We start from the raw sequence: 20,788 nt of genomic DNA, 5'->3' as shown, positions 1-20,788 counted from the left end.
GCGGAGTAGAAAGATGAATGATCACGTTTTTGTCTAACAAGTGATAAGTAAGTGTCTTTAACACAAACAGAGCAAATTATGATAAAAAATAATTGATTTAACAAAATTACACCAGCAATAAGGACAGTTGAAGGCAATGGGCATTAGAATTGCTCCCGGGTACCTATAAGAGACTTGATGCTCTCCAGGACGAGGTTGCTGGTGATGTTGCCCGACAGGTCTTGTCCAAGCTCTGTGATTAATTTGGCGTAGCCCTCATTCTCCTCCCTCAGCAAGTTAAACTTCTGCTGCTTATAACTACAAAGACAAAAACAGTTACTTATGCATTACGACGCACAACAGTCAGAAGCAATGTACTTTTCGTTTTTGAAGTAAGCTTTCCTTACAATAGTTTAGTTTTGATTTTTACAATCTTCTGGTTAAACTGGTGAGCTTGCTTTATCAGCCCAAGGGACTCGAGGGTTTCTGGGTCCAGCCTCTCTTTCAGGATGGCCTCTGGTACAAAACACTGACAAGATAAAGTTAAAACTGTGAGTTCATCACTTACATCATTTTAATACTTCATCTACGACATCAACAGACAGTACAAAATGAAGCCACTCAAATATTTTTAGAGTGAGTGCACGTTGTCCAACCTCAACCAGACAACTATCAGGTGTACACAGCGGGTCAGAGCCCAAGGACTTCCTGTTGCCAGCTATGCTTCACAATGTGAGATGAGCTGATGTGCACAGACGTCAGTAGCTACTTGCTAGCCAAAAATAAATACAGCACTCATGTGAACAAATAACTAAATATGTGGCCACGGGTTGGGCAATATGCTTTTTTCCAACCTCCAATCGTCAGTCCCAATTAATGATGATGGACGATATATTTGCACATGACTTTTTGAGCAGTGTAATCGTGCACGGACTGATTTGCAAACACAGATTAAGTCCAAACATGGATTTATTTTTTACGGAAGCACAGTGCATTTAATCGATGTAGGGCTGCTGGGCGATAAATCAAAAATGTATCGTTATCAAAATTTCTGACTCTAACCAATTAAATTTTCCCCATGTAAATACATTTGATAATGAAAAAAAAAAAGATGTGTCAGCAACGTTCACGTCCCTTTAAGATGCTGTACCAACTCTTACTCAACTTTATATACGCGGCAGCCCCGTCACGTACATTACATGTATTTTTGAGCATACATGTAGTTATCGTCCATTTATCGTTATCGAGGAAAACTCCTCAACATATTGTGACATTGATTTTAGGCCATATCGCTCAGCCCTAGTTCGATGGAGAATTTTTGATTTTTCTTATTTTGTATTTGCTGTTTGGTCGAGTGCCACATAAACAGCCCGCATTAAACACAGTTATAGTGTTAAAAGGAAGCCTCGTCTTTGTTTCCTTGCAGTGCCCATCGTTGTGGTATTTTATTTACATAGTTTTTTTTCACCCCAAACATAGACTACTAACTGAAGACGTTATAGTCATGAGGTGCTGGACTTTTGTCTCAGAGAGACTCATGACTGTCTTAATGTTGTGGAGTCTGAATCTGTGCTCCGCTGCAACACTGGAGACTGAATAACAAGCTTAGCCACAGTTTTTAAATCAGGGAACATTTCACTAAATGAAACAACCAGAAGTCAAGAAGACTCTGAAAGAAGAGTTTCAACGATACAGTTCTGAAAGCACTGGACATTACGCTCTTGTGCACAGGTCTGTCACAGACATGCCCCGAGCTTCTCTTCAGCGCGCTGTTCACTTGCACACACTGTCAACAGTGAGATGCACGAGAAAGTGTGAGATAATGCTCAGATGGGAATGTTTTCTTGATTATGTCACCCCTGCGATGTTCTGTGTATGTAATTTAAAATATCTGCCCACCTGCATGAGTCATTATTAACAAACATATGGCTAAATTAACAAATCGTTCTTGTAAATACGACCGTTGAAAGGCTCAGCCTATTGTCGATGGTCGAATAGTTCGTCCAATCACCCAACCTTAACATAGCCTGATTAATATTTAGGTATTTTAGTTCATCTGCAGTTTTCTCTGTATGAAAACAAACCAAACCACAGGGGAAAAGTGTTGCAGTCATGATGTCATTCAGAAGAGGAAATTAAATGTGTGAAAAACTGAAACAGCAAAACAAGAAATGAGGACTTTGGACCAGAGTTCATACACGTGTTAGAAAGACAAGCTTCTTTAAATGAACACTAAGGTCAGCCCATCAGAAAACAGGCGCAGCTAATTTGTCAGCGTCGTTGTTCGTCAGTGGAGGAAAACAGCCGATTGTTTTAAAAAGAACCAAAAATGCATGCTTTAAACACAGAAAAGTTTTTTTTGACCTGGCTCACAGTTTCGTTTACCGACAGCAAACTTCCTCAGAGCTGACGCTGATGGTGGCGTCACTTCCTTCTCCGTTTATCCGCGGGCAGCAGAGGACGTTGTCGCCCTCAGCTGCCCGCTCTCCTCTCACTGATGACACAGTCCCATGCACAATGAAGGAGGAGGAAGTTTGCAGTCGATAAACGAAACTGTCAGCAAGGCAAAAATACTTTTTCTGTGTTTTAAAAAGAATCCAAAATGCATGTTTTAAACCAGACCCAGCAAGAACATACCAAAGATGTTTGAAACGTTCTTACCAAACATGCTCCCACCAGCTGTGTATAATGATCACGTTTGTTTTTTTCTTCCAGCGAACTCGTTTCTAAATCTGTATAAAAAACAAACAAACTCTATGTAACATGAAAGTGATAACATTAAGTTTCAAATCAATTATTTGAGAATAAAGTAAACAAGACTTTACCAAGTATACAGAACACATCTGCTAAAACTGATTGCATGTCATCTCTGAGCTCCTGAAAGCAAAAAGACAAGTTTAAGATGTGTTCTTTATAGTTATCAGTTTCAAATAAGATCCATGAGCAACACAACTTGCAAAAGCGTGTTATGACCACACACTCACATCCAATAAAAGATGCAGTTCTCATGTAATAAATACATTTCACTTGAGTTTAAAAATAACATCTGTACCATCATGTCCCGAAGGACGCTGACAACAAGATCCAACTTGAGGTTTCCCTGAACAACTTGCCAGCAGAGTTCATAAAGGACACTCTGTATGTCTGCAGAGGTAAAAATACAAGATTAGTAAAAATAAATAAATAAATAAATAAGCTGAAAAGACACAAGGGTATTTTCACAAGGTCTAAATTTGAATAGAAGTATTTACCTCAGTTTTTATGGTGCTTTAAAAAAACTTCATCTACTAGTGGTTTCTACCTTTTCCTTAGTACTGAGATTAAAACACTTTAGCTTCATTTAATCATTATTAAAACTGAGCAAGCAAAGTTAGAGCATGAAGCATCACGACAGAAAAGTGCAACGCTACAGAACCGTTGTGTTACAGCAACAGTTAGTCTCGGTAGTACTTTTCAAGAACTCAGGAATTTCATCGTAAGGGTTTAGTAGTAGGGATATAATGAAAAATCGGCCACTGCAAGTTTTTGTCCAAAAATGACCCAACAGTGTATTTTCGGCCGAAACACCTAAATCACCAAAACAACGCGGTCGAAACAGGCCATCAAGTGAACCCCATTTTCGTTTAATCTCGCTCTATGCTTCATAAAAATTGTACATTCGTACGGATTTCAGATATAAAGTTTTTCACCTTTTAATAAAGCCGTTTTATTACAATCGCTGGAATATTCATATCAACTATGATGGTGAAGGTTCTCAGTCATTCAGGTCAAGGCAAACCCTTTGGATCATATCAATTATGTGATGCACTTTACGATCGGTTTTCACATCTACTGCTTCTGCACGGTTTTTTATTTTCTTCTTCTACAATCCTGCTACGTTTGTCATTATTAGCAGTGTTTTTTAGGGATGTTCCGATCATGTTTTTTGCTCCCGATCTGATTCAGAGTCATTCGCTTTTACAAATCTGCTGTTACCGAGTCCCGATCTGATACTTTAGAAATGCATTAAGAAAAAAGAAGAAAACACGATAGAGTTGTCCTTTAAGTTATTTTTAATCATTAATGAGTTTCTTTCTTTCTGTATTTATGTCATTTCTTTAGTTGTTTTGCCTTAAAACATCACTTGTTTGGAAAGTACATTAATAAGAAACATGTTAATATTAATATAGGTAGAAATAAATAGGGGACCCATGGTGCGGAAGTGACTTAGGCTCCCTATTGTTGTCTGTGAAACAAAGAATACTGAAGTAGAGGAACTTGTTGAATTTAAAACAAAACCATTACTATGTTTTTAAAAAATCTCTTTCTCAAAATTCATTTAAAAAGTTCAATTTGTTGTTTTAAATGGTTAATCCGATTATCCCCGATTAACGAAGCTGCTGCAAAGACGTTTCTCCCTCTCCAAGGCAGAATTGTTGACTGAGGAGGCAGACTGGATCCTCTTGGCTACCAGGACCTTCACAACCCAGGCAGCGGTACCATTTTCCCCCAGAAGGAACTCAACTAGAAGGCTGCTTCATTGGAACCAGCCGACGTTTCAATGGTGGCCGGGATAACCAGCCGTGGACACCAGAAAACTGGTCTTTGTTTCCATCACTGGCGTTTTGATGGCAAAGCCTGGCGTTGCCTCCCTCCTTGCTGTATTAAACAGCAGGGAAATTAACCCGCCAACACGAGATAGCAGCTGATGATGACAGGAATAAGCTGCTTTTTATAGAAAACTCAAGATCAGGGAAACAGTTCTTGGTGGATTACGGTTCGCAACGGAGCCTCGTCCCCCTGACCGGGGCCGATGGGTTGGCAGAGGGCTGCAGGCCTCTGTTAGCTGCAACTAACAGAACCCCCATCAAGACATTTGGTGAAAGGTTGGTGACTGTGTACCTTGATAAATGTGACTTTCAGTGGGACTTAATTGTTGCAGCGAGTTTAGTTCCCATTTTACGTGCCGATTTCCTCATGCTCATAATCTTCTGGTTGATTTTGCTAACAAACGTGTGGTCGATGCCATTTCTTTTGTTTCCATGCCTTGTGAGTCACGGGTGGGGCCAGTAATGCATGCACATTTTTTTTCTGCTGGCGATATTTTTTAGCAAGTGTTGTCAGAATTCCCCACTCTCACTGAGCCCAACTTCTTTAGCTCTGTCGCTAAGCACGGTGTTAAACATTTTGTTCTCACATCGGCCCCCCCAGTTTTCGCATGTGCTCGCTGCTTGGACCCAGCTAAGCTAGCTGTTGCTCATGCGGAGTTTGTTAACATAGCACCCAAAGCCGAAGGACAGTGTCACCACTGCGGGGACATCTGCTGTTTTAATACCTTAACAACAAATGATCAGTATCCCATTCCTAACAAGATTTTTTTGTTCACCTAGCCAGAATATCCACGTTTTCCAAAGGTAGATTTAGTGCGGGGTTATCACCAAGTTCCCGTGAGCACTGACGATGTTCCTAAAACTTTTGGTTACTGTCGTAACCCCGGTTCTCTGAGTAGCATGAGTGAGTGTCTCACTATGGGAACGCCTAGGTGTGACCTCATCAGTAGGGCTGTCGCGGTAACCGCAAAAATGAAATATCGCGATATGAAGAAGCCCACCGCGCTGCATCATGGGCCACCGCGATTACTGAACTTGGTTCAACTCAATGATGCATGTTGAGAAGGATGGCTGCACTGGTATCAAAACGAAACGTTACTTCGCTCCTGTGGGAGCGCTTTGGTTTTCAGTACGTCAGCTGCTGCGCAGCCAGAGTCCTTGGCCGAGACAGAGCTGCCACCAGCGGCAAAAAATAAATAAATAATAAACGCTCGGAGACCTGCTGAAGTCCCGGACAAGCACTGCTTCTGCAACCGTCCCGAAGAGAGTTTGAGCCGAGCTGGAGCTCACTCGCTACCTGCAGGTGGAATGCATCCACCCTAAAGAACCCCCCTGACATGGTGGAGTAACAACCGGGAGAGATTCCCTTTGCTCGCCAGAGTCGCACGCAAGTTGAGTTCGGAAGCGAGCGGGGCCGGACCGGAGCGGAGGGGAGCGGAGGTAGTGGAATTTGGGGTAAGTGCAACGAGCGCACCTCCGAGAGGGTTTTCAGTGTTGCTGCAAATGTTGCCACCCCTCTCAGATCCTCTCTCAAACCGTATATGGCTAACATGCTGGTTTTCCTTGTATGTAACAAGGACGTGACCGAGCTATAAATCACCGTCATTCGTGTGTGTGAAAGTGAAAGTGAAATGATAGTGCGCCCGCCCCCCGGCGCGCGCGCGCCCGGTACATGTAATTTTTTATGCTTGTTTCTAAACAACTAAACAAAATGGGGACTTGTTTCTTATTTGTTAGATGCTGCAGCCAAATTTGCATTTAAAAGTTTAACCTTCTCCTGAATTTTGTTGTTTTTAAGTTCAGTCGGACTCCGACTGTCGGAGAAACGAACGTTACTGCGATCTGTGTTGTTACTACCCTTTGATCTGCATTCAGTAAAGCGTTATAAAAGAAGGCACGGCAATTTTTAACCTTTTTTAAATGTGTAAACATTATGTTTAGATAGTACTGCAATAAAAAAAAGGACTGCAATAATATCGCATACCGCAATATTAAGCCACCCTGAATCACCGCAGGGGGAATTCCTCAACCGCGACAGCCCTACTCATCAGAAGCTCTTATTCCACACTGCCAGCCCCGATTGGCTGGAACAAATATAGGAGGCGGGAAACCCACCTATATATTAAGCCGGCTCCTCACTGACAGTATTCTAAAATGGCCACCTCTTCCTCGCTACGAAATAGCAAGGAGGGCGGTATGGTGAGACACTCACTCATGCTACTCAAGGAACCGGGGTTACGACAGTAACCTAAAGTTCTCTTTCATAGCATTCGTTTCGTGTCTCACTATGGGAAAATACTGACTCCCGGATTGCAAGGCAGAACACGATCCACACACTGTACTCTCAAATATCATATCGTGTGCACAGCTCAGATAGTGGGAACCATGACCAGCACTGAGTGAGCTAGTGATGGTGTTGTGATATCTAGCTTGTAGAAACGAGTGAATGTGTGAGGGGAGGTCCAACTCGCCGCAGCACATATTTCCTGAATGGACACTCTCTTAAATAGGGCCCATGAGGAAGAAAGTCCTCTAGTAGAATGGGCACGAAGGCCCTCAGGAGGTAGAGCCCCTTTGGAGTTGTAGGCTTAGGAAATGGCTCCTACAATCTAGTGAGAAAGTCCCTGCTTTGATATGGGCTTCCCCAACCGATTTTTGCCCAGGACACAAAAAGCTGGTTGCTCTTTCGCATAGTCTCTGTCCTGTCCATGTATATACATAATGCACGCACCGGACAAAGTGCATGGAGATTCTGCTGCTCCACTGAGGAGAAGGGAGGAGGGCAGAAGGAAACCAAAGAAATAGGGGGAAAAGCCCCCAGCACCTTTGGCATAAAGGTTGGATTAGGGAGTAAGGTCACTTTCGAGTCCCCTTGGGAAAATTTGGTACATGACGGGTGAACAGACAGAGCATGTATTTCACCCACGCGTTTAGCCGACACAAGTGCCAGCACCAGCGCCGTTTTTAATGTAGCCACCTTCAAATCCACCTGCTCCAGTGGTTCAAAAGGAGAAGACATTAAGGCCTCCAGAACTAGCGGGAGGGCCCAGGGTGGAGCCAGATTCCTAGAGATGGGAACTTGCCTTAGCACGCCTCTCATAAATTGACTCACAAGGGGATGCTGTCCAACCAACTTCCCTTCAAAACCAATATGGCAGGCTGATATTGCAGCCAAATACACCTTGATGGTGGAGAAAGCTTTTAATTATCCATCAGGTCCTGCAAGAAGGTCAGTATGACTGCCACTGAGCACTGAAAAGGGATTTCCTGTTTCTCCCCACACCATTTTTCAAAAATGGACCACTTGCAGTCATACAGAGACCTAGTTGAGGGAGCCCTTGCGCCCTGAATGGTCTCAATGACCCTCTGTGGGAGTCCTACAGCCTGTAGGTAGGACCGCTCACGGGCCAAGCCCAGAGGGACAATCTCTCCGGGTGTGGGTGGAAAACCTCCCCTTGTGCCTGAGATAGCAGATCTCTGTGTAGGGGCAGGGGCCATGGTTCTCCACAAAGGAGTTGTGTTATCACCGCCAGCCAGTGTTTCGATGGCCAATGGGGCACAATTCGAATCATTACCAGGTCCTTCGTTCTCACTCTGGTGAGCGTGGGTGAGATGAGAGCCACAGGGGGAAACGCATAGAGCAGGATCTGTGGCCATCTGTGGGCGAATGCATCCACTCCCAGAGGTGTGTCCCGGTCGTGTAGGGAGAAAACATGGGGCACTGAGTGCTCTCCCAAGAGGCAAACAGGTCTATCGAGGCCTGCCCCAAGCGCATCCAGATCATCCTGACCACCTCTGGATGAAGTCTCCACTCCGCGTACAGGAGGTTCCCTCTGGAGAGAAGATCTGCCCCAAGGTTCCGTATCCCCGATACATGAGCGGCTCTCAGAGACAAGGTGTCTGCTGCTCCACAGAACAAGCTTGTGAGCTAGCATGTGCAGGCTTTGGGATCTCAGACCCCCCTGCCGATTTATGTACGCCACAACAGTTGTGTTGTCTGTTCGTACCAGAACATGATGGTTTACGAGGAGATGGAGGAAATGTCTCAACGTCATGAAGACTGCCGACAGTTCCAAATAATTTATGTGGAACCTGAGCATGTGGGAGGGCCAGGACCCGTTCACCGGTCTCCCCTCAAAGATCCCTAAAGTTTAGAGCTAAACATTCACTCCTACTCAGAACTAAATGCTTCCCCGGATACGAGGTTCTGATAACATTCCACACATCATTCATCTCACGTCTCATTCCTCTAGTGGATCTGGGTTGAAACGCGAGTAGAATTGCACTGTGCATGCGCGGGGACTGAGACCTGAGGCGGACGTGTTTGAAAACGGGGGGGGGTACTCATTTCGTTTAGGAAATGAGTAGTCTCCGCCCCTTGATTCATTGATCTTTTGTTTTTCAACTTTTTAGCAGTGCCCTCGGCAAACTGCCTGGATGCAACAGCGTTGACATTTTTAATGTTTGAGAACATAGAACAGTGCTTGTGAGTAGTGTTGTCAAAAAATCGATACCCAGATATAAATCGATACTAAAAGTGGTATCTAAATTAGATATTCCATCCCTGTGGTATCGATATTATGGACTATTATACACAGCCTTCTTCAAGTACACCGACACGCACGACAGCCAGATGCCGTAAAGCAGCCTCCGCCTCCCAGACAAACAGAAGAAGACGCCGCATGGCTACATTGCAATTTCCCACGCGAGTTGTCTCCAATCCAAGTTTTGTCTGCCACATAAATAAACAAAAACATAAACAGCGAATTTGGGAGGCGCTTCACAGCCCAACTTCATTAGCATACCAAGTCCGGCACGTAGTTGTATATTCACGCTTATGTGCTTAAAGAAAACTCCCGTTTATTGCAACCCGGACTTAATTTCTAGCATGCAGTACATTTGTTTACTCACGCTGACAACTTTGGTGCTACTTGGATTCCCCGGAGTATTTAGATCCATCGGCGAATCGCCGTCAGCGTATATCCATATAACAGGTGCGGACGGGCACCCATGGTGCAGCCTCGAAATAAGACATTATCTGCACCAAAACATCTTCATGTCGAAAGGTTTTGTTAGGAATCATTAACGTGATTCCCCTTTTCATTTGGAGCGGGTCTGGGATTTCTAGGCGTAAACAGACTAGCTGCGGCTAATCTAACCGGCGCTTTTAATGACGTCACTGCCGTGCGCCAATCTGTTTTTATTTAGATTACCGGTAGATGTACCTTTGTCCTACTGTGGAGAAATTCGTTTTCTCCCTTTATTGACCAACAGAGTTGTTCAAAAGTACAGAACAAAACATATGGCATTACATCTTATGACAAAAGTGCACCTTAAACAGAGTTTAAGCAGCAAAACATCACTCTGCAAATAGTGTATATATAGTGAGACAATTCATGATTTAAAGTGTTAACTTTCACCAGTTTTTGTATGCACGTTTTAAAAAATGCTGATACTTGAAAGGTTTAAGCACTTAATACACTTAATTCTTAACATTTGATTTTTGCAATATAAATTGAGTAATGTTATTTTTTGAATAAACTTGTTCGATAAATGGGTGTTTTTAAATAGCATCGAAATCGAGTATCGAGTTTTTTTTTCAAGTATCGAATCGAGTTTGAAATTTTAGTATCGTGACAACCCTACTTGTGAGACATGTCACCGGGCCATCTTGGTTGCCTACGGGAATAACACACTGTCTCTTTGGGGTGCATGGAGCAAATTGGAACATCTCTTCTTTCATGCGCAGAACATCCAAGCACGGAACTGGAAACAGTTCGCTCACTGCGTCTTGGTAGCGTGTCAGGCTAGACGCTTCCTTCTCCTCCCCACCTGAGTGGAGGTGGGCGGAGGCTGATCCGGACGAGTGGCGTCAGGCCTCTTGTTCCACAGAACTTTAGCAGGGGCGGGTCTCTGAGATGCCGCAGGAACTGACTGCTGTTTCACCAACTTTGGAATCTTGAAGGTTGGGGGAAGGCGAGCTGCAGCTTGGGCAAAAGTTTGAGGAGGAGGAGGGGCTACGGGGTGTACCGATGCCCGTCTGGGGCGGCATAATTTAGAGCCTCGTCATCCTGTTTCTTTTCCTCACATCTCTTTTGCATCATGGAAACGGCAGCACCAAACTGCTCTTGTGGGGCGATGGGAGTGTCCAGAAGATCTTCCTTCTCTTTGGTAGAGAGGGTGGTGAGATTTAGCCACCTAGCTCTCTCCTGCAGGACCATTAGACCCATCGTTCTGCCCAGCGCTTGGACCGTAACTTTGTGAAGGTGAAGGCAGTGGTCGGTAATAATGCACACCTCCTCCCACAGCGTGGCCTCTGGCGATGCAGTCATCTCCTCCTCAAATTCAGCCTAATACGCCATCAGAAGGGATGAGGCATTCAACGCCCAAACTGACAAGTGCGGCAGCTTTGTAGGACATTTCCGTCAAAGCAGATTGGAAACGGTCTGCTCTGGACGGAAGGGCGGGGCTTCCTGCGGCCATGGAGGTCTTCGGGTGCAGGTGAGCTGCCACTTCTGGTTCCACCGGGGGCATCTATCGGAGACCGTGATTCTCCATTCCCTCACAGTCAAGCGCAGAACTCCCTGCCACCGGATGCCTGTCTCTGTAGGGTTTTTCCCGCCAGGAGATGCCAAATTCCTCCAGTAACTCCGGGAAGAACGGGAGGAGTTATTTCCCAGTGCGCTTCGCCTTTGGTAGTTTCTTCCCATCATAGCGGGAGCGCGCCGATTCTGCTTGGACCTCCAGCCACTGGATGTTGAGCTTCTCCGCAGCATGTTTGCACACATCCTGCAGATCCAGATCCAGGGCAGATGACGCCGATTCTCCGTCGCTGATGCGGCCACTGCTCAGGAGCTGAGGTTTTGCGACCCGGCATGAGGAGGTCAGAATGGGGCTGTCCTCCTCCTCTTCATCAGTCATGAGGAGCTCTGACGCTGTGCCGGAATCGTCGCCATCCTCTGCTCCGCGGAAGTCCATTGGGCTGTCTGCAAGGTCCAGGAGTTCGAGTGGGAGCGGGTCCACGAGATCCAGAGTTTCACCCCAGCTCGGTCCACATTGAGGTTTGGGGGCAAGCATGGCAGCTTGGTCCTCCACACGCTGGTCCGTAGCTGTAGAAGCCAGTAATGGGTCACCGCTGGACAGAGTCACCTGACGAGCCAGACAGCGATGGAGCACCTTGAGGGAGAACCGGCTACAGTGAGCGCATTCTTCCGGAGACTCAGGGCCGTTTGGGCATGTTTGAGACCGAGACACATCACACACCTTTGGTGAGTATCCCAGCTCGAAATTTTATTACCACAAGGGCAGGTTCGTGTCTGCGGGTTTTCAGCAGCCTTAGCGGCACCGCTCATGGTGTCCATGGCCCTCCTGGTGTTTAGCTTTGCAGCTATCGATACCGTTTAGACAGCTAATGCTAGTCTAGGGTGGTTAGGTGGGGTAAGCGTTGCGGCTCTGCCCTGTGTAAGTGGTATCGCTACCCTTCGAGTAATGCTACTCGGTAAAATGCTAACTGTTAAGCGTATTGCTACTCCTCACAGTCTGCAACTCACACCGCTTGAAGGCAGGTTAGTGTGAGACTGTCTCTTGTGTAAAACCGTAAGACCAGGACCAGCGCCCGGCGGTAGAGTTCGCACTCCTCCTTTGGGCAGTTTAGCTAGCTCTAGTCCGACAGTCAGCACGCGAGAGGATTTTGGGAACTTCTGCTCGTAGCGAGAAGAGGTTTTAGAATACCATCAGTGAGGAGCCGGCCTAATATATAGGTGGGGTTCCCACCTCCTATACGCTGACAGATTTGTTCCAGCCAATCAGGGCTGGCAGTAGGGTTGTCACGGTGTGAAAATTTAACCTCACGGTTATTGTGACCAAAATTACCACGGTTTTCGGTATTATGGGGGTATTTTTTTTAAACGTGCTACATTTTCACACAATTAAATAAACCCAGTAGATCAGGAAATATTGTCCTCAGTTTGTGTCTATATTTTGCCTAAAATGTGTTATTTTGTAATTATGTTGTTTATTTGTTTACATTTTCCCCCTTTAGTCTTTAAAATACCAATATTTGCCCATAACTTCTTATTTTATGTCTGTTTGATGTCATCATTTAAAAATATTAGATCAGATGATACTCAGTACTCAAGTAGCCTTCTAATCAGATACTTTTTTACCCTTACTTGAGTAATAAACCCTATATCAGGAAAATATTGTCCTCGGTTTGTGTCATTCCAGTGAGCTTTGCAGATTTGGGAAAATGTCATAAATTCATAATTATTCTCAGAGAGAGACCAACTCTTATCTGCCCCTGAGAGCCCTGTAATGCATAGCATCATTTCAATATGGGGGTGTCTGCGACACGGTTTATATGCAGGTAGCGGCGCTGCGGCTGCTTTATATAGCGACTCGTTGCATTCTCCCTCAACCCAAATCCTCAGATCACGCATTTTAGCTAAAACGCTAACATTAGCTTGCCTTGCGTTGTCTGTAGAGTTGTGGGTGATGGTCACGCAGATGTGTCATGAGATTTGAAGCGTTGCTGCCTTTCACAGACACTTTTTCTGCACATGCTGCAAACAGGATAGCCGTCTTCTATCAACTGTCCCTCGGCATTCTTCAAACATCCAAAAGATGCCCATACTTCCCACTTTGTCTTCTTCGAGGGATAGAAAAAATGTCCTGCTCGCTGTCGTCTCCTCCTTTGGCCATTATTTCAGCTTTAGCTTCAAGAAAGTTTTGGTTGTAAACAACAAAGCGCGCATGTGCCGCCGGCAACTTCAGCAGATGATACGGTGGCTGGTAAGGGTCACCGTGCCAACATTGCAGCCACGGTAAACCCACCGAGATAATATAGTTTTTTTTAAAAACAAGACGGTTATTATTATTGTCAACTTTTTTACCGGGGTTTACCGCTACACCGGTTACCGTGACAACCCTAGCTGGCAGTGTGGAATAAGAGCTTCTGATAAGGTCACACCTAGGCATTCCCATAGTGAGACATGATACAAATGCTATGAAAGAGAACCACTGTTTTCACACCAACTGGCCTTTTTGAAGTCTTGCGCATGCCATTTGGTCTCAAAAGCGCAGCACAGACATTTTAGCGGTTGATGGACACTGTTTGCGACCTATCTTTTGTTTTTGTCTATTTAGACGACATACTGGTTGCCAGCTGCACTGTTGAGCAGCATTTGGACCACCTGCACCAAGTTTTCCTTTGTTTGACAGAACACGGCCTGATTGTCAGTCCAGCTAAGTGCCAATTCGGCTTAGCGGAAATTGATTTCATGGTCACTGCATTTCTGCCAGTGGCGCTATCCCATTAACAGCAAAAGATCTAGCAGTAACGTATTTTCCACAACCACAGAGAGTTAGTGTTGCAAGAGTTCTACAACTTCTACAACCGTTTCCTCCCCAAGGTGGCAGAGCTTCTGCGGCCGCTTTACAGCGAGCTCAAGCAGAAGATGGCCAATGACAGCATGGAGTGGAATCCGGTCCGCCTGCCGGCTTTCAGAGAGGCCAAGGCCACATTAGCAACTGCTGCCATGTTGGTCCACCCCTCCACATCCACCCCGCTAGCGCTGGAGCAACGAGTCTCTGGCACCACTTGCCTTTTTCAGCCGCTCATTAAGCAGCGCTGAACATAAATATTGTGCATATGACAGGGAGCTGCTAGCCCTCTATCTCGCCACACACCATTTTGGTTTTTTACTATATGGTTGCCAGTTTACCGCGTACGTTGATCACAAACCTTTGGTTTTTGCGAAGTTCAAAACATCAGAACCATGGTCATCTGGGCACTCTAAACCACACTTAAGAGGTTTGAAGCTAGGCAAGAGCCAGATGCAAGAAGGCCAGCCCGCCTTCATCTGCCATTTCTCCACAGACCACCCGTCCCCTGGTCCCACTCTGGCCAATTAATCAGACCAAGGATCCTGAACTAGTCGAGTAGATCCTGGGTCTGTAAGGGACTGGTCTGGGTGTTCGGGGGGACGTGCATGGCAGACAATTAGAGGGCTGCACTCACACCCAGAGACAGGAGGTGATATGTGTGGGAGGAGACGTGTTCTGTATGCCTTGTGTGTAGTAATTCGTCATGTGGATTGACTTGGAGTGATAAAAGAATGTGAGCAGAACTACCTTGTGTTGTCCTTACCTTCCTCCTGATTTAAAAATCATCTAAAAACTCACCTTTTCATCCAGGCGTTCCCTCCCTAAATGTTCAAAAAGATGGCTTTGTTCGGGTTCACACCTTCACTTTGTTTATGCTCATGATTTTATTTTCTATTTTATCACTGCTATTGTTTTTCTGATGTTTTTATTGGTTAGAGGTATTTGCCCTGATCTTTATCATGTTGTACAGCGCTTTGTGATTTATATCTGTGAAAGGCGCTATATAAATAAACTTTTACTTACTTCCTTACTCCACAACATAATCAATGTAAAATATGAAATGATCAGTAAACTAAATAAAATCAAGTTATGAAGGCTCCTTCGAGACTAAACATAAATTATTTCACCTCTTCTCGCACAGAACTTTAAAATTAAGTCTTTCTTTCATTTCTTATTTCCAAACGACCACAACTTAAAATAAGATGTATTTTTGTATGAAAGCTGGGATGTCAGTGCACCAAACAGCATTTTTCAAAACTCAGAAAGGCTTATGGGACGTAAATTAATAATGGGTCCTGATGATGCTTCAAAAGTACCAAATAGTCAAACGGAGGAGGCAAGAGGGCACAATGATGTATTGAGAATCATTTTGGAATTGCTTTGCAACCCACTGAACTATAACCAGAGTGAATCCAGAGGAGCCTTAACAAAGGTGTGTGTGTGGGTTGTTTAATACCTAGAAAAGGCATCTCCACACACATCTGTGGTTCAAAAGTAAAGCCCAATAATATCTCATTTATAGGTGTCTCTGTGTTATGCCTTTGGAGCCAGAGTCAGCACACTACATATGAAAATCCCATCCACTTTCTAACTATTTTTAATGTTAATTTTAGGCATCAAAGAATTAAAACAGAAAATGTATTTACAGAATATATGAACCAAGGGGCAGTCTTTGTCTGAATTTTGTGAAGCCAACACAGAAATGACAAAAATTGCAGTTTCCTCTTCATCCACTAGGGGTTGGCACCAGAAAGGAGCAAATTCTCATTGAATCCCATGTTAAAAATGCCATCATCTTCACACAAGAAATAAACATGTTTACAGCCCGATTAAAAAAAAATACATTTAAGGTTTCACACAACAACTAAATAATACATCCGACACTAAAGGTGCTCACTCACTAATACTTAATAGGCTAACAATAAAATATGCCAACAAACAAAAACTTATAAAATGTTGTGCATCACAATAAAATTACATAAAATGAATCTGCAATCTCAATAAAATACCTAAAACCTGAAAATGAATAAATGGGTCCTACAAATACGAGTAACAACTTATAGATTGTTGCTTCCATTTAGGTGTAATTAAAATGTAAAATGTTATTAATACTAATTAGATTTGATTGACAAGTAGTGTGAGCCACCAGACCTAGTGTGAACCGCCAGAGCTTGCATGAGCTGTCAGTGCTAGCAGCTAGCTTCAGGGAAGGCCTTTGCTTCAGGTTAAAAGATGTTCTGCCATTTTGACTCTGAACTTTAGTTGTGTCCTGTGTGTATTCATTTACTGATGTTAATCACTGAATTATTGGACAAAGAAGGCAGGTGATATTGAGTGCATTAACAGACCTTTTAAGAAGTCTCTGATTCATTTCTGTCGATAAGTAAAATAACATTCCTGTACTTTATTTTGTTGGTTGAATGGGGTAAAATGCTGTGCATTTTACATACAACTGCTTGGTCAAAATAGGCTAAAATATGATGTTGGTAGGGCTGGGTACAGAGACTCACGGCCAGAGCCCCAGAGCAATGGCAGCCCTGCTGATCTCCAACCAATGCAGAGCGGTGAGTAGACTCATGCCTGGCCCGAATACCCAGCTCCAATCGCTGCAATCTGAGGCTGTGCTTGTATTTTAACTAGGGTTGTCACGGTAACCGGTATAGCGGTAAACCCCGGTAAAAAAGTTGACAATAAAAATAACCGTCCAGTTTTTAATAAACTAAATTATCTCGGTGGGTTTACCGTGGCCGCGGTTTCGGCGCGATGACCCTTACCAGCCACCGTCGCTTCAGCTGAAGTTCCCGCGGCGCGCACACGCACTTTTTAGTTTGCAACGGCACCAAAACTTTGAAGCTGAAATAATGGCCGAAGGAGGAGACGGCAGCGCCCAGGACATCCATCAGCCCTCAAAGAAGACTAAATTGGAAGTATGGGCATATTTTGGATTTCTGAAAAACGCTGAGGGACAGTTAATAGAAGACTGCTATCCCGTTTGCAGAACGTGCAGGAAACAAGTGTCTGCAGAAGGCAGCAACACTTCGAATCTAATGGCACATCTGCGTGACCATCACCCACGTCTCTACAGCCAGTGCAAGGTAAGTTAACATTAGCATTTTAGCTTAAATGCATGACGTGAGGTCTTTTGGTTGAGGGAGAATGCAACGAGTCACTATAGACTGCAGCCGCAGCGCCCTCTGCCAGCATTTAAACCGTGTCACGGACACCCTGTTGCTGGATGAAGCATCTTATTTGTTGATGATGAAGAGAAATATACAATTAGTTCCTTGTCATTGATTTGTTTACTTATTCAATGCCATTTATACTTGAACATTTGGATTTGATTACATAGTGTAGTAGTTATTTTAGTAATTTGTTTAAAGTTGCTATTTATTTTAAATACATATTTTTTTTAAGGTTGACTTGTACAGTGCTCAAGTCAAGTGTGGACTGGAGTTTTAGATTTTCATTTTGATAATGAAGAAAACAAGTATATGAGAAAACAAGTGGTGTTTATTTGATTTGTTGACATATTGTTTATGTTTCGAATGTTTGGATTTGTATAATTTAAACCTGCACTGACTACTGTAACATGTTCCAGAAAAATAAGCTATTTGTTCTTTACTTGTGAAAAGTTGCACTTTTGCTAAGGCTTTGTGTTATTTTAGGTTTAATAAACACTGTTAAACCTTTTCAGAACTATTTCAGTTTGTGTAGAACAGGACTATCAATGCTTTCTGAACATATGCAACACCGTTTAAAAAATACCGCGATAATACCAAAAACCGTGATAATTTTGGTCACAATAACCGTGAGGTTAAATTTTCATACCGTGACAACCCTAATTTTAACAGTCAACGGTTAACTCCTAGCTTCATGTTAGCTCAGTTAGCTCATAGCTATATCGGTTCAGAGATTGATGGGTGTCAATTATTTGCTCCCACCCTCACAGCTACACACTCAGCTCCAGCTCTTTGCCCATGTTTTTTTTTTTTTTTTTGCATTTGGTGGTGGTGACAAAACAAGTTAAACGGCCAAGATGGCAGTGTGGGAACTGCCCATTTTGTTTCAAACAAGCCCTTAAGAAAAATATAGGTGACATCACAGATGGTTAATTCTTTTTTTTTAAGTCATTGGAATGAACACCAAGCAGCTAAGTAAAAACTGTTACAAAGTGCCTACCCCTGGGAAGAAGGGTGTCAAAATAAATTTTAATTTTTAGTTATGTTGGTTTATAAGAGGGAAACTTTTACCACAGCTTGTCTATGAAGTGGTGTGTTGGTTCTACGTAATGTTTCTACGTTTTCACACAAAAATCAAGCTCTGCTTACCTTTGATTTCACTTCCATGTTCACTTTTCTCTGTGAGCTTTTTGCAGAGTTGTACACTACAAAGTAAAAAAAAAGAGACAAAAATATAGTTACTATGTCTGTTACCTTATATATGGCAATAAAAAGCTGTTTTGCAGCCTAATAAATAAACTTCTAAAAAGGAAGACTACACAAACACACAGAGATCTGTTTAATATAACAAAAAATCCTTTAGTTTCTGCCTTTAATACACCGCCAACCTCTAATAATATATATTCAGTCAAGAAAGGTGAATGAAAAATAGAAGTGCTTAGGTTTTGGGCATATGTGTAATTCAGCTAAGCAGTATAAACCTGTGTACACAGAGGTTTCTTATGTAGTTATTTGATGTTGCTCTAGATTGACTGTAACTTGATGTGAAAGCATTTTTAAATGTTGTAATAACAAGTCAAATATCAGCTTTCCATATAAATTGGTGAGTGGGTAATTGTATTTTTCTTTCAAACACTTTTAACAAAGATAAATGTGATGTTTTATTTCAAAATGAATCATAGCAAACACTATTACACTGGGTGAAGAATGACTGAACAAAATAAAGTCTCCATTATAATACATTTAACAAAACAAAACAAAGTAACTTAGTGATATGTAGTTTCTATGCCAGCTTGTTGATTCTTTGGTTCCTTTAAACCAGTTTTGCTTGAGTCCAAAAATGTTGGTCTTGTCTTACAGATGATCACCAGAACAATGTGATATTACATCTGACCAAATTAATATCAATCTGTTTTATTCAATCGCCTTAACTATATATTATTAACCAGAAGCTACTCAATTTCATTTCTCTGTATAACTCAATTTAATTTCTCTGTAAGTCTTGCACATGTGGTAGAATTGACAATAAAACTGACTTTGACTTTGACAGACACAACCATCATAGTAGTTTGGTAGGTCTAGTGCTTCTAGGCCTGTCTCGATGCAAGGCCTATAGTAACTAGCAGCCAGGAATGTGTGGATCAGCTTACGGTGTGACTGGATATGCTTAATGCTTCTGCTTAATAAAACACATTCAAACACTATTCACGGTTTTTTTTTAGGTAATATCACAGGTCAAACTTTATTATTGAGGCCCAGATGTTGGCCTGGTCTTTACTCAGTCTCCGACGCTAACGCAGACGTTTAATCGATCAGAAATACAAAGTTTGATAAAATCCGATCATCAAACATTGCATCTTTTCATTCCCACGTCCAGTCCAAATACAGAACATTTAACACGTCGCTTCACCCAAAAAAAATCTGCGGCTAACATTACGGCTAACTAGCTGTTACGATCCGTTGTTTCCCTCCACATGATTGGGTCAAAGTTATAAAACATAAAACTATTTTATTGTTTTCAAACCACTCGTGGGTTTGCTATTGCATGGTACCTGAGCGTTAATACGAAGTTTTATCAAGTTTGTAGCTGAAAAAGATCCAAATAACAGATAGATTTTTTACTAGCTTAGCTTCGATAGCCACCGTGTTTACAAATCTAGCCAGACCATTAATATGTAGATAGATAATAACAAGCCAGTTAATGTTAAATGTTACGAATTTTGTAATATGCGTTTGACTAATTACACGCCTAGTAACATTTTTTATTTTTGTTTACTCGACAGTGATAAGCCTCTTGAGCTGTTCGCTAACGTTACTTTGTGCTAGCCATGATTTTAAAGTAAGCTTATTGTTTTTATGTTGCTGCAACCCCTAAACAAACTAAGCACAACATAAAATCTACTTACAACTCGTGTTTTCCCAATTTTTCCCAGTTTTTGATCCATTCACCAGGGAGGGTAAAAGACGCCATCTTCAATATACTCTGCCTGGTGTTGTGCCAAAAAAATTCACCCGTATCGTGAAAAGGACCCAAACAAGGGAAAAACATCACAATCAGTTTCAATCACAAATACATTTATAAGAAGTCACAAACGGGTTAGTGTTGTTTTTCTGCGATTAACAGAACAGTTAACTTACGTTATTTATTTTGCTATTTTTATAAAAGGCTTTAAAATCTCCTGGTCAGAAAAATAACTACCACGAAACACTCTTTTACGTGTATATCGCAGTTATTTTCAAAATAAAAATGTTTTTCATAACAGCAGTGAAAACCAGGAGCCAGTTCATCACTGCTGACCTCAAGTAAAGTTAGTGAATGAAGTGGTTTTCTACGTTTCTTGCTACGGCCATGCTTTCTACAGCAGGGGTGCTTTTTTCGGCACAACACCTAAAGTGTGGTTCATCGTTGTGATGGCACACAGGTTCAAATGTGATGTTAGCTGCCGCTGTTGCTAGCTCGGTGCTACTCGTTGGGATTGTTCAGAGCTGTGTCCACACGAGTTTCCTAAATGGTTTACTATTGCCAGTCATTATTGTTTTATGCTTAAAGTTTAAAAAGGTCAATTTGAAGCGTTTTCTACAAAAACTACTACTTCTGCAAGCAAGAGGGGAAAATGAATGTGTTACTAGCATTTGGCATTTTACAAGATGTGAAAG

The 20,788-nt window shown here is 42.8% G+C and overlaps 1 protein-coding gene across 5 annotated transcripts in view; it reads right to left on the bottom strand.

The window, feature by feature from the left end:
• thoc2 (THO complex 2) overlaps positions 1 to 20,170 on the bottom strand; it is a 45,353-nt gene extending 25,183 nt beyond the window's left edge. For all 5 annotated transcript variants that reach the window (XM_070555715.1, XM_070555714.1, XM_054730599.2 and 2 more), the window contains exons 1-7: positions 20,038 to 20,170; positions 18,281 to 18,336; positions 3,032 to 3,123; positions 2,805 to 2,856; positions 2,641 to 2,711; positions 387 to 508; positions 164 to 297 (exon numbers count right to left, since the gene is read on the bottom strand). In XM_070555715.1, coding sequence (XP_070411816.1) covers positions 164 to 297; positions 387 to 508; positions 2,641 to 2,711; positions 2,805 to 2,856; positions 3,032 to 3,123; positions 18,281 to 18,336; positions 20,038 to 20,102 — 592 coding nt within the window. In that variant the 5' untranslated portion in view covers positions 20,103 to 20,170. The remainder of the gene's footprint in view (positions 1 to 163; positions 298 to 386; positions 509 to 2,640; positions 2,712 to 2,804; positions 2,857 to 3,031; positions 3,124 to 18,280; positions 18,337 to 20,037) is intronic.
• Between the last annotated feature and the right edge of the window lie 618 nt (positions 20,171 to 20,788).

Source organism: Nothobranchius furzeri, chromosome 10 (genome assembly GCF_043380555.1).
Source record: "Nothobranchius furzeri strain GRZ-AD chromosome 10, NfurGRZ-RIMD1, whole genome shotgun sequence".
NCBI classification, from domain to species: Eukaryota; Metazoa; Chordata; class Actinopteri; order Cyprinodontiformes; family Nothobranchiidae; genus Nothobranchius; species Nothobranchius furzeri.
This window is presented reverse-complemented; position numbering and strand designations above follow the sequence as displayed.